The 17,166-nt window shown below is 39.0% G+C and overlaps 1 protein-coding gene across 4 annotated transcripts in view; it reads left to right on the forward strand.

Moving 5' to 3' along the window:
* SUPV3L1 (Suv3 like RNA helicase) overlaps positions 1-16,267 on the forward strand; it is a 25,136-nt gene extending 8,869 nt beyond the window's left edge. For 3 of the 4 annotated variants that reach the window (XM_044942197.2, XM_044942199.2, XM_044942198.2), the window contains 9 exons: positions 2,105-2,182; positions 3,432-3,523; positions 4,533-4,713; positions 5,265-5,358; positions 8,001-8,220; positions 11,317-11,397; positions 11,848-12,024; positions 15,005-15,153; positions 15,792-16,267. In XM_044942197.2, the coding sequence (XP_044798132.2) occupies positions 2,105-2,182; positions 3,432-3,523; positions 4,533-4,713; positions 5,265-5,358; positions 8,001-8,220; positions 11,317-11,397; positions 11,848-12,024; positions 15,005-15,153; positions 15,792-16,227 (1,508 nt within the window). In that variant the 3' untranslated portion in view covers positions 16,228-16,267. Of the gene's footprint in view, positions 1-38; positions 58-2,104; positions 2,183-3,431; positions 3,524-4,532; positions 4,714-5,264; positions 5,359-8,000; positions 8,221-11,316; positions 11,398-11,847; positions 12,025-15,004; positions 15,154-15,791 lie in introns of those variants that run through there. The other variant, XM_025284645.3, reaches the window with a different exon arrangement.
* The last annotated feature ends 899 nt before the right edge of the window (positions 16,268-17,166 follow it).

Below are 17,166 nucleotides of genomic sequence, written 5' to 3' on the forward strand. Positions count from 1 at the left end.
GTCACTCCACAGTTCAATTCCTCTCCCCTCTGTGATCCAGTTGCTGTCAAATATTTGGTATATACCTTTCCTGTCTTTTTTGGTGTCACTATTATATATTACCTATCAATACTATAGTTTGTGTGTTTTAAAATGTTTACATGACAATCATATTGTATTATTGCTCCACAACTTGCTTTTTTTTCTACACATGTATTTAGATCTAGTCTTATTTACATGTATATGTATCATAAATATATATATATCGCATATATTCATTTAAAATGTTACATATTCCATATTATGACTAAATGTATTTATTCCTTATTCTTCTATTAAATAGTATTTAGGTTGTTTTAAAGTTTTTCACTATTATATATAGTACCACAATGAACTTCTGTATAAGTACAGTAGTTTTAAAAACATTTAAAATGAAAATTAACTTTTTCCTTACTATATAGATAATCATTCCTTCATTATAGAAAATGTAAAAATAAATGCAAAGAGAAGAAAAAAATATTAATCTCCCAATTCCATCCATCCAGAATCAATAAGTATTAACCCTGTGGTATGTTTTTCTAGGTTGTGTTCATATGCGTATGCTTACATGTGCAATGTGGGTGTGTATGTTAAAATAGGGATTATACATTATGTACTGTTTAGTAGCTTGCTTTTTTCATTTTAATAATCTTAACTTTCTGAGTAAGTGGATAGTTTTTAAAAATCAATATATTCTAAAAGTAATACATTATAAATATTAAAATAGCACTTATAAATCAAAATTCCCTCTTCTGCCCCCCTCTTTTCTAATCTTATTTGTATACTCAGATATGCTAAGTAATTTTTAATCTAATGGTTTTTCAGTATAAAATTAGCTTTCTTTTGTTTCCTCTGTCATTGTGGGCATATTAAATTTTTCTTTAAAACATGTTCCTCTCAAATCTTTGGTATTTTGGGAAGAGAACTAAAATATAATTTATGTGACTTAGAAAGAAAAAAATAATATGGTTGGAAGCATTTTGGCATTAGAAAATAAAATGAGGCTTTTTTTTTTTTTACCATAGTAATGAACTTTAAAACCCCAAGAATGAGCAGAGCTATAGCTCAGGGAATTACACTTTCCACTCCGCTTCTCCTAACACCCATCTGGGTTCCTAAGGTGCTTCATTTACAGCAGGGTTATCTATTCCTTGGTCCTGGGAGCTGCTTTCACTGCTGTATGGATATATTCTTATTAGGCAGATTCTCCAGGTTTCTTCTGAGATTGTAAAAAATAGGACAATTGAACATGCTCAGTTTGGGAGACAGTGGAATAGAGACGGTCTGGGTTTGAATTTTATGTTTCAAAATATTACACTTTGGTCATTTTTCCCTTTTATCAGTGATGCAATAAAAAATCTTTTTAGCTATCACTTTTTATTATTTCTTTAAGATGGGCTCCTGGAAGTGGACTTCTTGAAGTCCACGGACATGAATGAACATTTCTCCTGGTTAATCTTTGGAGTGATTTAACTTCTCTGGGTCTCAGTTTATTCTTCTTTAAAATGTAAATGTAGGGGAAGTCCCTGGCAGTCCAGTGGTTAGGACACCACATTTTCACTGCTGAGGGTATGGGTTCAATCCTTGTTCAAGGAACTAAGATCCTGCAAGCCGGATGGTGCTGCCAAAATTTTTTTTAATTAATCATTTATTTGGCTGCATTGGATCTTAATTGTGGCACATGGGGTCTTTGAGCTTTAGTGTGGCACATGAACTGTTAGGTGCAGCATGTGGGATCTAGTTTTCTGACCAAGGATTGAACTCAAGGCCCCTGCTTTGGGAGCTCAGAGTTTTAGCCACTGGACCACCAGGGAAGTTGCCCACGCCCCCAATTTTTTTTTTTAATTAAAAATACAAGTATGAGATTTTAAAAAAAAGGAAATGTAAGTAATGATGACACTTAGTGGGTGTATTGTGAGGATTAAATGAGTTGTAAAGCGCTTAGAACAAGCCTGCCAGCAAAGAAGCTTATAGTAAGTAATGATGATGATTATGGTGGTGTTGAAAGCTTGAATTTTGTTATTGTGATTTGTTTGTAATACTATTGAAGTAGATTGTCTTGCTCACGATAACTTTCTATTTTAAGATGAAGTGGCCGTGATTGACGAAATTCAAATGATTAAAGATCCAGCCAGAGGATGGGCCTGGACCAGGGCACTGCTAGGTTGGTGGTTAATATTGTAAAATCTGTGCTTTGTGACGTCTGCACTGGGAGGCATTTATGTGCTTGGCATTGCCAAATAGAGCCAGCTAGATCCTGTCTTGACACAAACGAAACAAAAAAGTCAACTAGGTGTGAGTTTTAATTTTCTAAATATTTTAATTATAGGTCTATTTTTTCTATTATAAAAGCATAATCATTTAATAAAAGTGTTCAAATATTACCATATTTACACAACCACTATTAACATTTTGGTGTTTCATGACAATCTTTTTTCTCATTTTTATGGTGTTTTGTGAATATATAAATTTTGTATCTTCCTTTTTTTTTCATAGACTTTTTTTTCATACCACATATTAATGTTGTATATTATCCATTGAAGAGCTGTGCTATAGTCTTCCCTCAGTATCTGTGGAATATTGGTCCCTGGACCTCCACAGATGCTCAAATCCCTTCCAGGTGGTTGGGTTCAGCATCCATGAATTCAACCAGTGGTCCACCACTGGTTGAATCTGCAATGTCAAACCTGTGGATGTGGGAGACCAGTTGTAATTTGTCCTAAAGAGTAAAACATTTTCCCCTATTATTAGTGATGCAATAAAAAAATCTCTGTAGCCATAACTTTTTATTTATTATTTCCCTAAGATAGGCTCCTGGAAGTGGACTTCTTGAAGTCCACGGACATGAATGAACATTTCTCCTGCTTGATCTTTGGAGTGAATTTTTTATCAGCATGCTGTAGGGCAGGTGTTTTCAAATTTACAAACAAATAGGTGAACTCTTTCTTTAAACCAAGAGTGTACATGAAAATCTGTAATATAAAATGGATGAAAGTGTATATGCTAAGTGGTAAGGATCATGGAGTTTCTTCTACCCACCAGCCCCTACCCCCCACCCCCGAGTCACCTCAGTGATTCCATGGAGCCTGATTTGAAAAGAAAAGTATAGGACTAATGTTCAGTACTAACCATCAAAATGCCAGATTCTAGTTCAGACTGGCTTCACCATCTAGTAGACTCAAAACCTTGGCCGCAGCAGTTTAAAAACCCCAAGATTTATAAAAATGGTGATAATTTTGCCCACTAGAAGATTTTTGTTTTCAGGGTTGAATCACAGAGATCGCATTTATGATAACCCTTCTTAAAGTTGTAAAGCAGTAGGTAAGCAAAGTATTTTGGGTATGTGAAGTATTACATATTTACTTTGTATCTTTAAAATTAAAAAAAAAAAATCCCACTTTTGCACTTAACAGGACTCTGTGCTGAAGAAATCCATTTGTGTGGAGAATCTGCTGCAATTGACCTGGTTACCGAGCTTATGTACACAACTGGGGAGGATGTGGAGGTACTCGATTACATGCCTTGCTCTCAAGGTGGCATAGCGAATAGCTAGGGTGCCCAGCAGTGGCTGCACAGGCCCCAGATGATAGCAGAGTCAGAACTTGAAAGATTAGCTTCATTTCCCCGTAGTTGACTAGATCATGCATAGTTGGTTGAACCTCATGATCTAAAGTTCTGACCGAGTGGCTCTCACACCCTAAGTCTTCAAAAGTCCAAGCACATTCCTTACCTTTTCTTGACAGAACCTTTTGGAATTTGAACAGATCTCTTTAGAATTAAATAAATCTGGAATGTCAGAAATTTGAGGCTCAGCAAAAGTTTGTAATTTTCAAATTCTCAAATGTCAGATACCGGGGACTCTGATAGATATCTAATTGCTAGAGATGGTTTGTATCCTTTTTTCACATTCCTAGAATAGGAAGCAACTCATTTCTGCTTACTCCTACTTTTTGCTTTCTTTACCAGACTTCTATAATAAAATGAAATATTTAAAAACTGGTCCATTACTTTAGTTTTGTACTCAGCTTTCAAGGAGAGATAGTGGAAGAAATTCTGGGTTTCAGTCTTGGTTTTGCTGTTAACTCACTTTGTGTTTTTAGGCAAATCACAAAAGGCTACAGCTGGAAAAATCCTCATCCGACCTGATCGTTTCTTTTTTTTTTTTGGCTTGGTCACTTATTAGACTTTATTTTGCTTTTTCATAAAATGGAAGTAACAGTTAATAACCCTTCTGAACCTAGCAAGTTCCTGTACAAATCAAATATATATGAAGGTGCTTTGAAAATTTATGAAATCCTCTGTAACATTTTACTAATTTAGAAATACCAATGAGAACTGATGGTAACACTTACAATACCAAAATAAATGTTTTTCTGTGTTTTCTCTTGAAAATGTTGGAACTTGTCTAACTTTAGCAGTTTTTAGCTACTTGACTGCTTTGTGAGTTTTTCACAATGCTTAGTCATAAGTTCCGTTAGGTATGCTATTTTACAGTATCGTGTCCTTTATTGTAGGTTCGAACCTATAAAAGGCTTACCCCCATTTCTGTGCTGGATCACGCGTTAGAATCCTTAGACAACCTTCGGCCCGGGGACTGCATTGTCTGTTTTAGCAAGAATGATATTTATTCTGTGAGTCGACAGATTGAAATTCGGGGATTGGAATCAGCTGTTATATATGGCAGTCTCCCTCCTGGTAATTATTGACTTTCCTCACGATAGGATATGAAGTCTCTTGTTTTTGCCATGTATTTTGAGATACGTATCGATAACACAGTAAGATACTGAATTAAGTTGCTTGGTGTATAATTTGTGATAGGTCATATAAAGTACACACTTCTCTAGTCATCTTTATGGTGATAGAAGTATTTTGATTATAGCTCTTGTTAATTGTTGCTATTAGTAGACTGTATTTTAAATGTTGAGCTGATACAGTAATGTCATTAAAATATGATCTTGGTAATATTCTTAAAATATTACCGGAAATCTGTTGAAAGTATCCTCAGGAATGATATAGCTAGTGTGGTAGGGGACTGTGTTGCTGTTTGTGAGGTTATTTAGAGGAATAGAAATGAAAGGATAAGCGACTATTTGAGAATAAAAAGAAATAAGTTTGAAACAGTGAGAGTTTTATCCATAAAACAGACAGTAAGAGGTGAGTGTTTCTAAGACACTACCAGATACTACTTAGTGTGATGTAGTAAAAGACAAAGAACATTAATTTAACATAAACTGTTCTTATTTTAGGGACCAAACTTGCTCAAGCAAAAAAGTTTAATGATCCTGATGATCCATGCAAAATCCTGGTTGCTACAGATGCAATTGGCATGGGACTTAATTTGTAAGTAATTTGTTTTTAATAGTCATGGATATTCAGTGGGTTAGATAGCAATTTAAACACTTCTCAATGGCATCAGAATGACCAAACTCTTTGGCTTAGGTGAATGGGTATTGTAGTATAGATCCTAGATTTATCTTGCTCACACCTGAAGGAATAAAATTAAAATATCACATAACACTTGGACTTTTAAGTGCTGCTCCCTACCACTGCTAACCTATTATGTTCAGTTCAATTCAGTTCAGTCGCTCAGTCGTGTCCAACTCTGTGACCCCATGGACTACAGTACACTAGGCCTCCCTACCCATCACCAACTCCTGGAGTTTACTCAAACTCATGTCCATTGAGTCGGTGATGCCATCCAACCATCTCATCCTCTGTCGTCCCCTTCTCCTCCTGCCCTCAATCTTTCGAAACATCAGGGTCTTTTCCAGTGAGTCAGTTCTTGGCATCAGGTGGCCAAAGTATTGAAGTTGCAGCTTCAGCATCAGTCCTTCCAATAAATATTCAGGACTGATTTCCTTTAGGATGGACTGGTTAGATCTCCTTGCAGTCCAAGGGACTCCCAAGAGTCTTCTCCAACACCACAGTTCAAAAGCACCAATTCTTTGGTGCTCAGCTTTCCTAATAGTCCAACTCTCACATCCATACATGACTACTAGAAAATCCATTGCTTTGACTAGATGGACCTTTATTGGCAAAGTAATGTCTCTGCTCTTAATATGCTGTCTAGTTTGGTCATAACTTTTCTTCCAAGGAGTAAAGCGTCTTTTAATTTCATGGCTGCAGTCACCATCTGCAGTGATTTCAGAGCCCCCCAAAATAAAGTCTGTCACTGTTTCCACTGTTTCCCCATCTATTTGCCATGAAGTGATGGGACCAGATGCCATGATCTTAGTTTTCTGAATGTTCAGTTTTAAGCCAACTTTTTCACTCTCCTCTTTCACTTTCATCAAGAGGCTCTTTAGTTCTTCTTCACTTTCTGCCATAAGTGTGGTGTCATCTACATATCTGAGGTTATTGATGTTTCTCCCAGCAGTCTTGATTCCAGCTTGTACTTCCTCCAGCCCGGCATTTCTCATGGTGTACTCTGCATATAAGTTAAATAAGCAGGGTGACAATATATAGCCTTGACATACTCCTTTCTCAATTTGGATCCAGTCTGTTGTTCCATGTCCAGTTCTAACTGCAGTTCTAACTTCTTGACCTGCATACAGATTTCTCAAGAGGCAGGTCAGGTGGTCTGGTATTCCCATCTCTTTCAGAATTTTCCACAGTTTGTTGTGATCCACACAGTCAAAGGCTTTGGCATAGTCAATAAAGCAGAAGTAGATGTGTTTTTGGAACTCTCTTGCTTTTTCAATGATCCAGTGGATGTCGGCAATTTGATCTCTGGTTCCTCTGCCTTTTCTAAATCCAGCTTGAACATCTTGAAGTTCACAGTTCATGTACTGTTGAAGGCTGGCTTGGAGAATTTTGAGCATTACTATACTAGCGTGTGAGATGAGTGCAATTGTGTGGTAGTTTGAGCATTCTTTGGCTGTGCCTTTTTTGGGGATTGGAATGAAAACTGACCTTTTCCAGTCCTGTGGCCACTGCTGAGTTTTCCAAATTTGCTGGCATATTGAGTGCAGCACTTTAACAGCATCATCTTTTAGGATTTGAAATAGCTCAGCTGGAATTCTGTCACCTCCACTAGTTTTGTTCATAGTCATGCTTTCTAAGGCCCACTTGACTTCGTATTCCAGGATGTCTGGCTCTAGGTGTTGATGATCACACCATCATGATTATCTGGGTTGTGAAGATCTTTTTTGTACAGTTCTTCTGTGTAGTCTTGCCACCTCTTCTTAATATCTTAATACCTATTATGTTACCTCACTTTATTTTCAGTGTCTCAGTCGGCAAGTGTGTATGCCTGTTAGGCATGTGGGGCCAGCCATTATCTTTAGGGGTTAACAATATTAGACATAAATATTCCTCTGTGGGAAATGAAAGCAGCTATACCTATATGGATGAGCTATTCAAAGCCATTAATAGAAGCTAGCATTTAAAAGTCGGAGAAGGCAATGGCACCCCACTCCAGTACTTTTGCCTGGAAAATCCCATGGATGGAGGAGCCTGGTGGGCTACAGTCCATGGGGTCGCTAAGAGTTGGACACAACTGAGCGACTTCACTTTCACTTTTCATTTTCATGCATTGGAGAAGGAAATGGCAACCCACTCCAGTGTTCTTGCCTGGAGAATCCCAGGGACAGTGGAGCCTGGTGGGCTGCCGTCTATGGGGTCGCACAGAGTCGGACATGACTGAAGCGACTTAGCAGCAGCAGCAGCATTTAAAAGTAGCCTAAGAAGACCTTGTATGGTTTATTTGTAAAAAGAGTTATTTTCTAGACCCTTACTGAAGCATAATTTATATATTATACTTTTCACCCGCTTAAATGAATAATTTGATGATTTTTAGTAAAAAATGCTATTTAAAGGGAAGAAAAATAATTACTGACAAACCCCTTTACCTTACTTTGTAAACAGTGGGCAATATTGCAAGTAGGCCTAACTAGAATTAGAGTGAGCCTTTGTACAATGAACCAAATGATGGACGACTTTTCAGACAGCAGCTCATGAGATCATCTTTATTTCTATTTCAGGAGCATAAGAAGAATTATTTTTTACTCCCTTATGAAGCCAAGTATCAATGAAAAGGGAGAGAAAGAAATAGAACCAATCACCACCTCTCAAGCCTTGCAGATTGCTGGCAGAGCTGGTAGGTTCAGTTCAAAATTTAAAGAAGGAGAAGTTACAACAATGAATCGAGAAGACCTCAGTTTATTAAAGGAAATTTTGAATAGGCCTGTGGATCCTATAAAGGTAAGGTTTAATTAACATAGTAATTAATTACCTCTTCTCTGTGAAGGACAGTCCTTCCTTCCTTCACTCCCTTTCCAGACTTTCACCTCAGATACCTGAAAACAAATAAGCCAAAGAAAATTTTGTGCCATGAAAATCATGTCAAGAAAGCCCTGCTTCAGAACCTCCCTGATGGTCCAGTGGCTGAGACTCCACGCTCCCGGTGCAGGGGACCTGGGTTCAATCCCCGGTCAGGGAACTAGATCCCACATGCCACAACTAAGATCCCACATGTGCTAACTAAGACCCAGTGCAACGAAATAAACAAAAATATTTAAAATGAAACAAAACCCTGCTTTATTGCTTTTGAGAGGCCTAATAGAGAGCCCCTGGTTAGAGAATGGTATGCAAGTGAAAGATCCAGATTTTATAAACGTAGCAATAAAGTAACAAGTTTAGTAAACCTGATTTTACTTTAATTCTTCCTGTAATTTAACAGGTGGGGATTGGGGCCTGGTTGCTTTAGGTGGGCACATAGCTTTGTCAGCAGACTGAAAATTGCCAGAAACTTGACAGTAGAAGAAACCTTTGCATGTTGGGTAAAAACAGCATTAAGCTATACAGCTTTGAACCATTAAGGACAAGGTTAAATTTTGGTTAGTGCAGTTAATGAGGCAGACGTGTATGTATTTTAAACAAACTATTACAATTTAAAGTTTGCCTGGAAAATTCACTTAATAAGGCTTATCTTACTTTTAGGGATCTCAGGTAAAAGGATATATAAATGAGATAACATAAGGGAAAGTTCCTGGAGGAAAGCTGTGGCTGGAATCATTTCTGTAGCTTTTGTTAAGAGTGTAACTGTGGGACTTCCCTGGTGGTTTGATGGCTAAGACTCAATGCAGTGGGCCCAGATTCTATCCCAGGTCAGGGAACTACATCCCATGTGCTACCATTAAGACCTGATGTGGCCAAATAAATATATTTTTTTTAATGTTTAAAAAAAAAGAGTGCAGCTGATAATGGACCTCCCTGTCTCCCTCCTGGGTACCTCCTTTCTTGTGTTTATTCTCTTCCTCCCTCCCATGATTCATCTCTCTCTTCTTTTCCTCTTTGTTTTTCCCATTCTCTTTCTTTTTCTTTCTAATGCTTCAGTTCAGTTCAGTTCAGTCACTCAGTCATGTCCGACTCTTTGCGACCCCATGAATTGCAGCACGCCAGGCCTCCCTGTCTATCACCAACTCCCGGAGTTCACCCAGACTCACGTCCATCGAGTCAGTGATGCCATCCAGCCATCTCATCCTCTGTTATCCCCTTCTCCTCCTGCCCCCAATCCCTCCCAGCATCAGAGTCTTTTCCAATGAGTCAGCTCTTCGCATGAGGTGGCCAAAGTATTGGAGTTTCAGCTTCAGCATCATTCCTTCCAATGAATATTCAGGACTGATCTCCTTTAGGATGGACTGGTTGGATCTCCTTGCAGTCCAAGGGACTCTCAAGAGTCTTCTCCAACACCACAGTTCAAAAGCACCAATTGTTTGGCACTCAGCTTTCTTTATAGTCCAACTCTCACATCCATACATGACTACTGGAAAAACCATAGCCTTGACTAGAGGGACATTTGTTGGCAAAGTAATGTCTCTGCTTTTGAATATGCTATCTAGGTTGGTCATAACTTTCCTTCCAAGGAGTAAGCGTCTTTTAATTTCATGACTGCAATCACCATTTGCAGTGATTTTGGAGCCCAAAAAAACAAAGTCTGACACTGTTTCCACTGTTTCCCCATCTATTTCCCATGAAGTGATGGGACCAGATGACATGATCTTCATTTTCTGCATGTTGAGCTTTAAGCCAACTTTTTCACTCTCCTCTTTCACTTTCATCAAGAGGCTTTTGAGTTCCTCTTCACTTTCTGCCATAAGGGTAGTGTCATCTGCATATCTGAGGTTATTGATATTTCTCCCAGCAATCTTGATTCCAGCTTGTGCTTCCTCCAACCCAGCATTTCTCATGATGTACTCTGCATATAAGTTAAATAAGCAGGGTGACAATATACAACCTTGACATACTCCTTTTCCTGTTTGGAACCAGTCTGTTGTTCCATGTCCAGTTCTAACTGTTGCTTCCTGACCTGCACACAGATTTCTCAAGAGGCAGGTCAGGTGGTCTGGTATTCCCATCTCTTTCAGAATTTTCCACAGTTTGTTGTGATCCACACAGTCAAAGGCTTGGCATAGTCAATAAAGCAGAAATAGATGTCTTTCTGGAACTCTCTTGCTTTTTCGATGATCCAGCAGATGTTGGCAATTTGATCTCTGGTTCCTCTGCCTTTTCTAAAACCAGCTTGAACATCTGGAAGTTCACAGTTCACGTATTGCTGAAGCCTGGCTTGGAGAATTTTGAGCATTACTTTGCTAGAGAGTGAGATGAGTGCAATTGTGCAGTAGTTTGTGAATTATTTGGCATTGCCTTTCTTTGGGATTGGAATGAAAACTGACCTTTTCCAGTCCTATGGCCACTGCTGAGTTTTCCAACTTTGCTGGCATATTGAGTGCAGCATTTTCACAGCATCGTCCTTCAGGATTTGAAATAGCTCGACTGGAATTCCATCACCTCCACTAGCTTTGTTTGTAGTGATGCTTTCTAAGGCCTACCTGACTTCACATTCCAGGATGTCTGGCTCTAACTGTGGGCAATTCTTGACATTATAAATATTCAGGTAAAGAGATAACTAGCCTCCAGTTTAGACATTTTCTCTTCTGTATATGTATGTCAGTTTTTTTGCCCTGGTTAAAGTGATGGGGTTTTCCTTTTTTGTTTTGTTCAGTGGAGAGAACTGAGACCCTGGAAAGTACTATGTGCACTTGTATATGCTATCAGACCACCATAGAGTTTAGGAATATAAGTAAAATATAAGCAAAAAATTAATTCCTTAGTGGATGTACTTGGTAGTTGGTAATAAATGGCAAAATATGATGCTTGTCTCTGTTTTACTCAAATTCTTGTCCCTTAACTCATTTGGCAAGGGCCTATCCCAAATATAGGACTTTATCTTGAAATAACTGAAGAAAACTTACGCTTAAAAAAATAAGCTTATGGTTGTTTTTTCTTTTACTCAAGGCAGCTGGTCTTCATCCAACTGCTGAACAGATTGAAATGTTTGCCTACCATCTCCCTGACACAACGCTTTCTAATCTCATTGTAAGTAGAAACTCCTAAACCTCTTTTCTAAAAAAGTCAGGATGTGATTTCCCTGGTGGTTAAGACTCTGTGCTCCCAATGCAGGGGCTATGAGTTCAGTCCTTTGTTGGGAAAAATAAAAACATTTAAAAGGTGGTATGTCAGACAATTACTGGTTAACCTTGTGCACATGAATGGATAGTCTGTTTTTGTGAAGTTGCTATTCATGAAGTTTATCTTAAAAGTGGAAACTTTCTCTCAGAAGTTTTAGGGCTTTTATCCTGAGGAATTTTCTGAGTATTTCAGGTTGAGAAGGCTGGTAAGGATGTCTGCTAGCTTGAGGAGGCAGTGAATTAAGCAAGCCTTTCTAGACGTCTGTTAACGTATTAAAGTGATTGTCTCTTATAGACTTGAGTACTTTATTCATGCCCAGCTAGGTAGTCCAGTAATTAATGTATTTTTCCCTCCCAGGATATTTTTGTAGACTTTTCACAAGTGGATGGGCAGTATTTTGTCTGCAATATGGATGATTTTAAATTTTCTGCAGAGTTGATCCAGCATATCCCGTTGAGTCTCCGAGTGAGGTATGTTTTCTGCACAGCCCCTATCAACAAGAAGCAGCCTTTCGTCTGTTCTTCATTGTTGCAGGTAAGCCTTTGTCTTTTTGATATTTTGAGTTGTTTCGGGTTGATGCATTTTCCCCAAACAATATTTTGTTAATCAGAATAAAGAAATAAGAGAGTGTACCCTTTAATATGAAACACTGTGTAAGAACTTAAATAAAACATGACTCTTTTGTTCTTTCAGATAGTTTTGGGGGGGGAAGAGAATTCTTGCTTTGTATTTGGTTTTATGTGGTAGCCTTTTTGCAGAAGCTAAAATAAAAATAATTAAACATAATATTTTGAGAGAAAGGAGTCTGCCTGATGGTAGATACACTTTTTCCTTGTTGGTGTTGGGGAAAGTATTCTGGAAGGGAAGGGGCTTAGGAGTCAGTAGTGGTAGTAGTATTCAGTTCTCTTAAACGTCAGGGATGGCTGTTTGTGTGAATTTGGTGCCAAGGTTCCAGCCCCTTTTCTTTTAACTCATTTGGGTAGAGAGACAAATCTCTGGCTTCTGATCCCAAGAGTCACCCAAACGAGGGGTGGGCAAAGGCAGCAGAAGCTAAACTTCATCTCTCGCCGTGTCCTCTGCTGTCCCTGGGCCGTTGCTCCCCCTGTTGGCTCTGCACCCTCTCCCTGCCCCACTACGCCCAGAGGTCGTCTCTCTAGATCTTTTCCTGATTCATTGTTGTCACTTCACTGCCATCTTTTTTTATAGCTGTTAACATTCTGCATATTAGCTTTGTTTGGATCAAATCTAAGTTTATGTTTTAAATTATTTTAAAATTTTATAAATAATACACAAGTACTTTTTTGCACAAAATTAAAACATTAGAGAAGGTAAAATTGGGCTGCCACCCTGACATAAGTACTGTTATCAGCTTTGCTGTAATAGCTGATATCAGCTATTCTTGCAGACCTTTTCTGTTACATTTGCCTACATACCCATAGGAGTAGAAATTCTAGTTTTTGTTGGGTGGGTGTGTTCTCCCATAAATGCCATAATGAACTAGTCTGCAGCTTGTCTTTTTCCTTGAATATGTCTTAGAGGTGTTCCATGTCCAGGTATTTACCTAAGAAATATGTTTCTTAGAGCTGGTGTTTGTGAGAGAGCTAACTAGCATAAGATTGAAGTTTATGGAACAAAGGCTTAAACTTAAAAGACCCGAGGACTTCCTTGGTGGTCCGGTGGTTAAGACTCTGTGCTGCCCGTACAGGGGGTGTGGCTTTGATCCCTGGTTGGGGAACTGATCTCACATGCTGTGCAGTGCTGCCAAATACTAAAAACATAACAAAGAACTGACCTGGATGGAACTGGAGCCCATGGGCCTGACCCCATTTAAACCATCCTTCAAACTGCTCTCTAATAAAATAGCAGCATGTTACTAAGGAGTAAGGAGTCTAGAAGCCAATAGTTGCTTATGTGTTGTGTTTACAGATTAAAATGTGAAATCTGGAGATTTTCCTTATCTCCATTATTACTGAATAAAAGAGCTCAATTCCGCTAATGGTCTCTGATGCCCCTTAGGAAGTAGTTTAGGAACTGTTCCCTGGAGCTCCTTTAGGGCTGGCTCTTGGATGGGTCTCTCTCCCTCTCTGTCTCTGAGCAGCTCCATACTCACATACTGGGCTTCCGCTAGTTGTTTGTGGCCTAAAATGTTAAACCCCTGCTTTTGTAAGAGAGCTGTGTTTTGGCATGTTGGCACCCCACTCCAGTACTCTTGCCTGGAAAATCCTGTGGACGGAGCAGCCTCGTAGGCTCTAGTCCATGGGGTCGCTAAGAGTTGGGCACGACTGAGCGACTTCATTTTCACTTTTCACTTTCATGCATTGGAGAAGGAAATGGCAACCCACTCCAGTATTCTTGCCTGGAGAATCCCAGGGACAGAGGAGCCTAGTGGGCTGCTGTCTATGGGGTCGCACAGAGTCGGACATGACTGAAGTGACTTAGCAGCAGCAGCAGCAGCTTATTAGCAGATTAACATGGTCACGTTTCCATTCTTCATGGCCATCTTACCTGGCATGTATTAAACAGCAGAATGAACCAGACTGAAACTAATAAAATTGTAACATTTAACCACAGTTATTCAAAAACTACCCTGCATTTCTAAAGTTTTGACCTTGCTTAGGTTAAATATTTAGAGATAATTTTCCCTAATTAAGAAATGAACCTTTCAAAAATCACCTTATCCTTGAAGCTAAAGATTGTAAACTTATGCTTGCTAGTTTTTGCATGGTTTTATTATCTCCTGTAGATATTGTGATGCATAATAGCATCTAGCGTTGTTTGGGAGGCAGCATGATTTGAATGTCTTGGGGTTCAAGAAGGTGTGGTGATATGGTATTGAAGAAGTTGAATCACAGTGGTGACTTGGCCAGAACTCTATAACTGTACAGCTAGTGAAGAGGCAGAGTCTCTTTACTAGTTTGATTGACTCACTGCCAACCTTGTATCAAGTCACCTTAAAGAGTTTCTTTTTCTTTTTTTGGCCATGCCATGTGGCATAGGGGAACTTAGTTCCCCAACCAGGGATCGAACCCAACACCCTTGGAGTGGAACCATGGAGTCTGAACCTCTGGACTGCCAGGGAAATCCCTCAAAGACTTTTTAATATAATAAGGGATGATATTGACAAAATACAAGCTCCTATTTAAGGCTATAGGACTATTACATGAAGGGACAGAAGTCTCTGGGTACTGTCTGCCTGTAACTTGGAACTTAGAACATAAAATGTTCATAAATGTTAACAGGCAGTCCCTGGAAAGTTAGTTCGTAGGCGTTTTATTGCCCTGGTTTTGGAAAAAGAAGGAAATCATTCCTTTCAATGACAAAAACAAAACCCAAACTTTAAAGAGCATGAAATGTTCTTTAAAATATAGAAAAGTGTAAAGAAGGAGAGAAACCAGCCTGCCTATTGAGATAACAGCCACAGTTAACATTTTATTATGCTGTCTTTTTTTGGGGGGGCGGTCACAGACTAAAGTGAATTCTGATTCTTTTGCCAAATTCCTTTCTTCTGTCTCAGTTTGCCAGACAGTATAGTAGGAATGAGCCCCTAACCTTCTCATGGTTACGCCGATATATTAAATGGCCATTACTTCCACCTAAGAATATTAAAGACCTCATGGATCTTGAAGCTGTCCACGATGTCTTGGATCTTTACCTGTGGCTAAGGTACCAAATTTTTCCATTATGCGCCTCATTTTTCCAAGTAATAGGACAAATCAAAAGTTTTTCTGATGGTCTTTTACACTTTCAAATTAGGCACATACTTGCAAGGTGTTTTATTGTCCATTTAGGCAGCTGAGCCTGGTTTATACCCATTCCAAAAATGACTTAAGAGTTCTTATGATTCTAGTTAAGTAGGTGAGAAACTCTACTAAATCCTATGCAAATAGTAGTCCCTGGACCAAAAGCATTGGTATTGATTGGGAACTTGTTAAAAATAGAGAATATTGGGCCTACTCCGGCTTTAATAAAATTCTACATTTTAATAAAATTTCAAGGTGATTCATGTCTGTATCCTGATTTAAGAGGGACTGCTGTAGATCAGTGATTCCCAAAGGAGGGGCATGTCCCACTAGGGAAGCAGATCAGAATCACTTAAGATAGGAGTGGTGAGCAACTCTCATAACAACATATTCCTTAGATGAGCTGGGGGCAGAAAGGTTGAGCAAAGGCACTGGACACAGTGTGCAAGAACAGAATATTTGGAATTAATCAGTGTCAAGATTTAGTCACTTCATTGACAGTAGTCCAGCAACTGCCCTAAGAACTCTTCCTATCATGTAATGTGTTTTTTTTCTTTCCAGCTACCGGTTTTTAGATATGTTTCCAGATGCCAGCCTGGTTCGAGATCTCCAGAAAGAACTAGATGGCATTATCCAAGATGGTGTACACAACATCACCAAACTGATTAAAATTTCAGAGACACATAAACTGCTGAATTTGCAGACCTTGTCAGCAGAGAGCCAGTCCCGTCTGTCAGTTGCAGCGAAGAGCCAAAGCAGAAGGAATCGGGGCACCAAAGCTTTGGGGAGTAAAGCGGCTGAGCCCCTCGGCCCTGATGCAGAAGAGAAATCCCTTGCTTCCAGGTTGGTGCAGCAAGGACTCCTCACTGCAGACATGCTGAAACAGCTGGAAAGAGAGTGGATGACACAACAAACCGAGCAGGGCAAAGGAAGACTAGAAACGGGGACTTCCTTAAAAGGGACAAGAAGAAAGAAGAAAGAACCTGATTCAGATTAGTTTTATTTCTATTTTTACAAATAAAAATATTTTAAGCTCCTTTTATCTTTACATGCATTTTACTGCCTGCTGTGGTATTGTGGCTATCTTTTACTGCGTTTTTTGGCTAAGAAAAATGAACTCTTAAAGATAACTAAACTGTTTGTTTCATGTCTTAGAGGTTTATTCAAAGCTTTATTTAATGGGCATTTGTAGTACAGCACTAAGACAATGCATTCTGAGGAACTCTGCATGGGGATAAAATCAGCATGGTGAATTGTTTTGAGCAGTTTCCCTACACCTTTGCGAGGATGCCACAGGTGGAATTCTTTGGCAAACATTGCTGTCTGTTGTACCCACATACCAGAGGCTCTTCTCTGTGCCGGAAATACGTAATAAATGAAACATTATATCCATGCCCTCATGGAGATTATATTTGGTATGGTGACAGATAAGAATAAGTTAACAAATAAACAATGTCAGCTCTATGAGGGCAAATTTTGTTGTCTGTATAGTTCACAGCTATATGTATGGTGCCTAGAATAGAGTAGAAGCACAAATGAATGTGAAATTAATAGATGTGATTTCAGAGAGAAATGCTAGAAAGTAATAGAATAAGGAAAGCGAATGGGAGTAGTTGGTGGGCTATATCACGTGGAATGAGGGGTCTTCTCATGTCCAAAGGCCAGTCTGATGCATAGCGGCCTTCACTTGTCCAGTAGTGTTTTAAGCTTTGGTTGGAGACACAGCTAATAGGAGCTTAAGGACACAGGCTTTGGGGTTGGACAGACCGTGGTTTAGCTTCTGTCATCACTACCAGCTCGGTGACCTTGCCCTCTCTATGGCTTGGTCCTTACATTTAAAAGATGGCTAGTAATGCCTACTTAGAGTTGTTTGGGAGGTTAAATGGCATCTCATGACATTAAAGTCCTGGTATATAGGGAGTGTTTTATAAAGGAA

The sequence above is a fragment of the Bubalus bubalis genome, chromosome 4, assembly GCF_019923935.1.
Source record: "Bubalus bubalis isolate 160015118507 breed Murrah chromosome 4, NDDB_SH_1, whole genome shotgun sequence".
NCBI classification, from domain to species: Eukaryota; Metazoa; Chordata; class Mammalia; order Artiodactyla; family Bovidae; genus Bubalus; species Bubalus bubalis.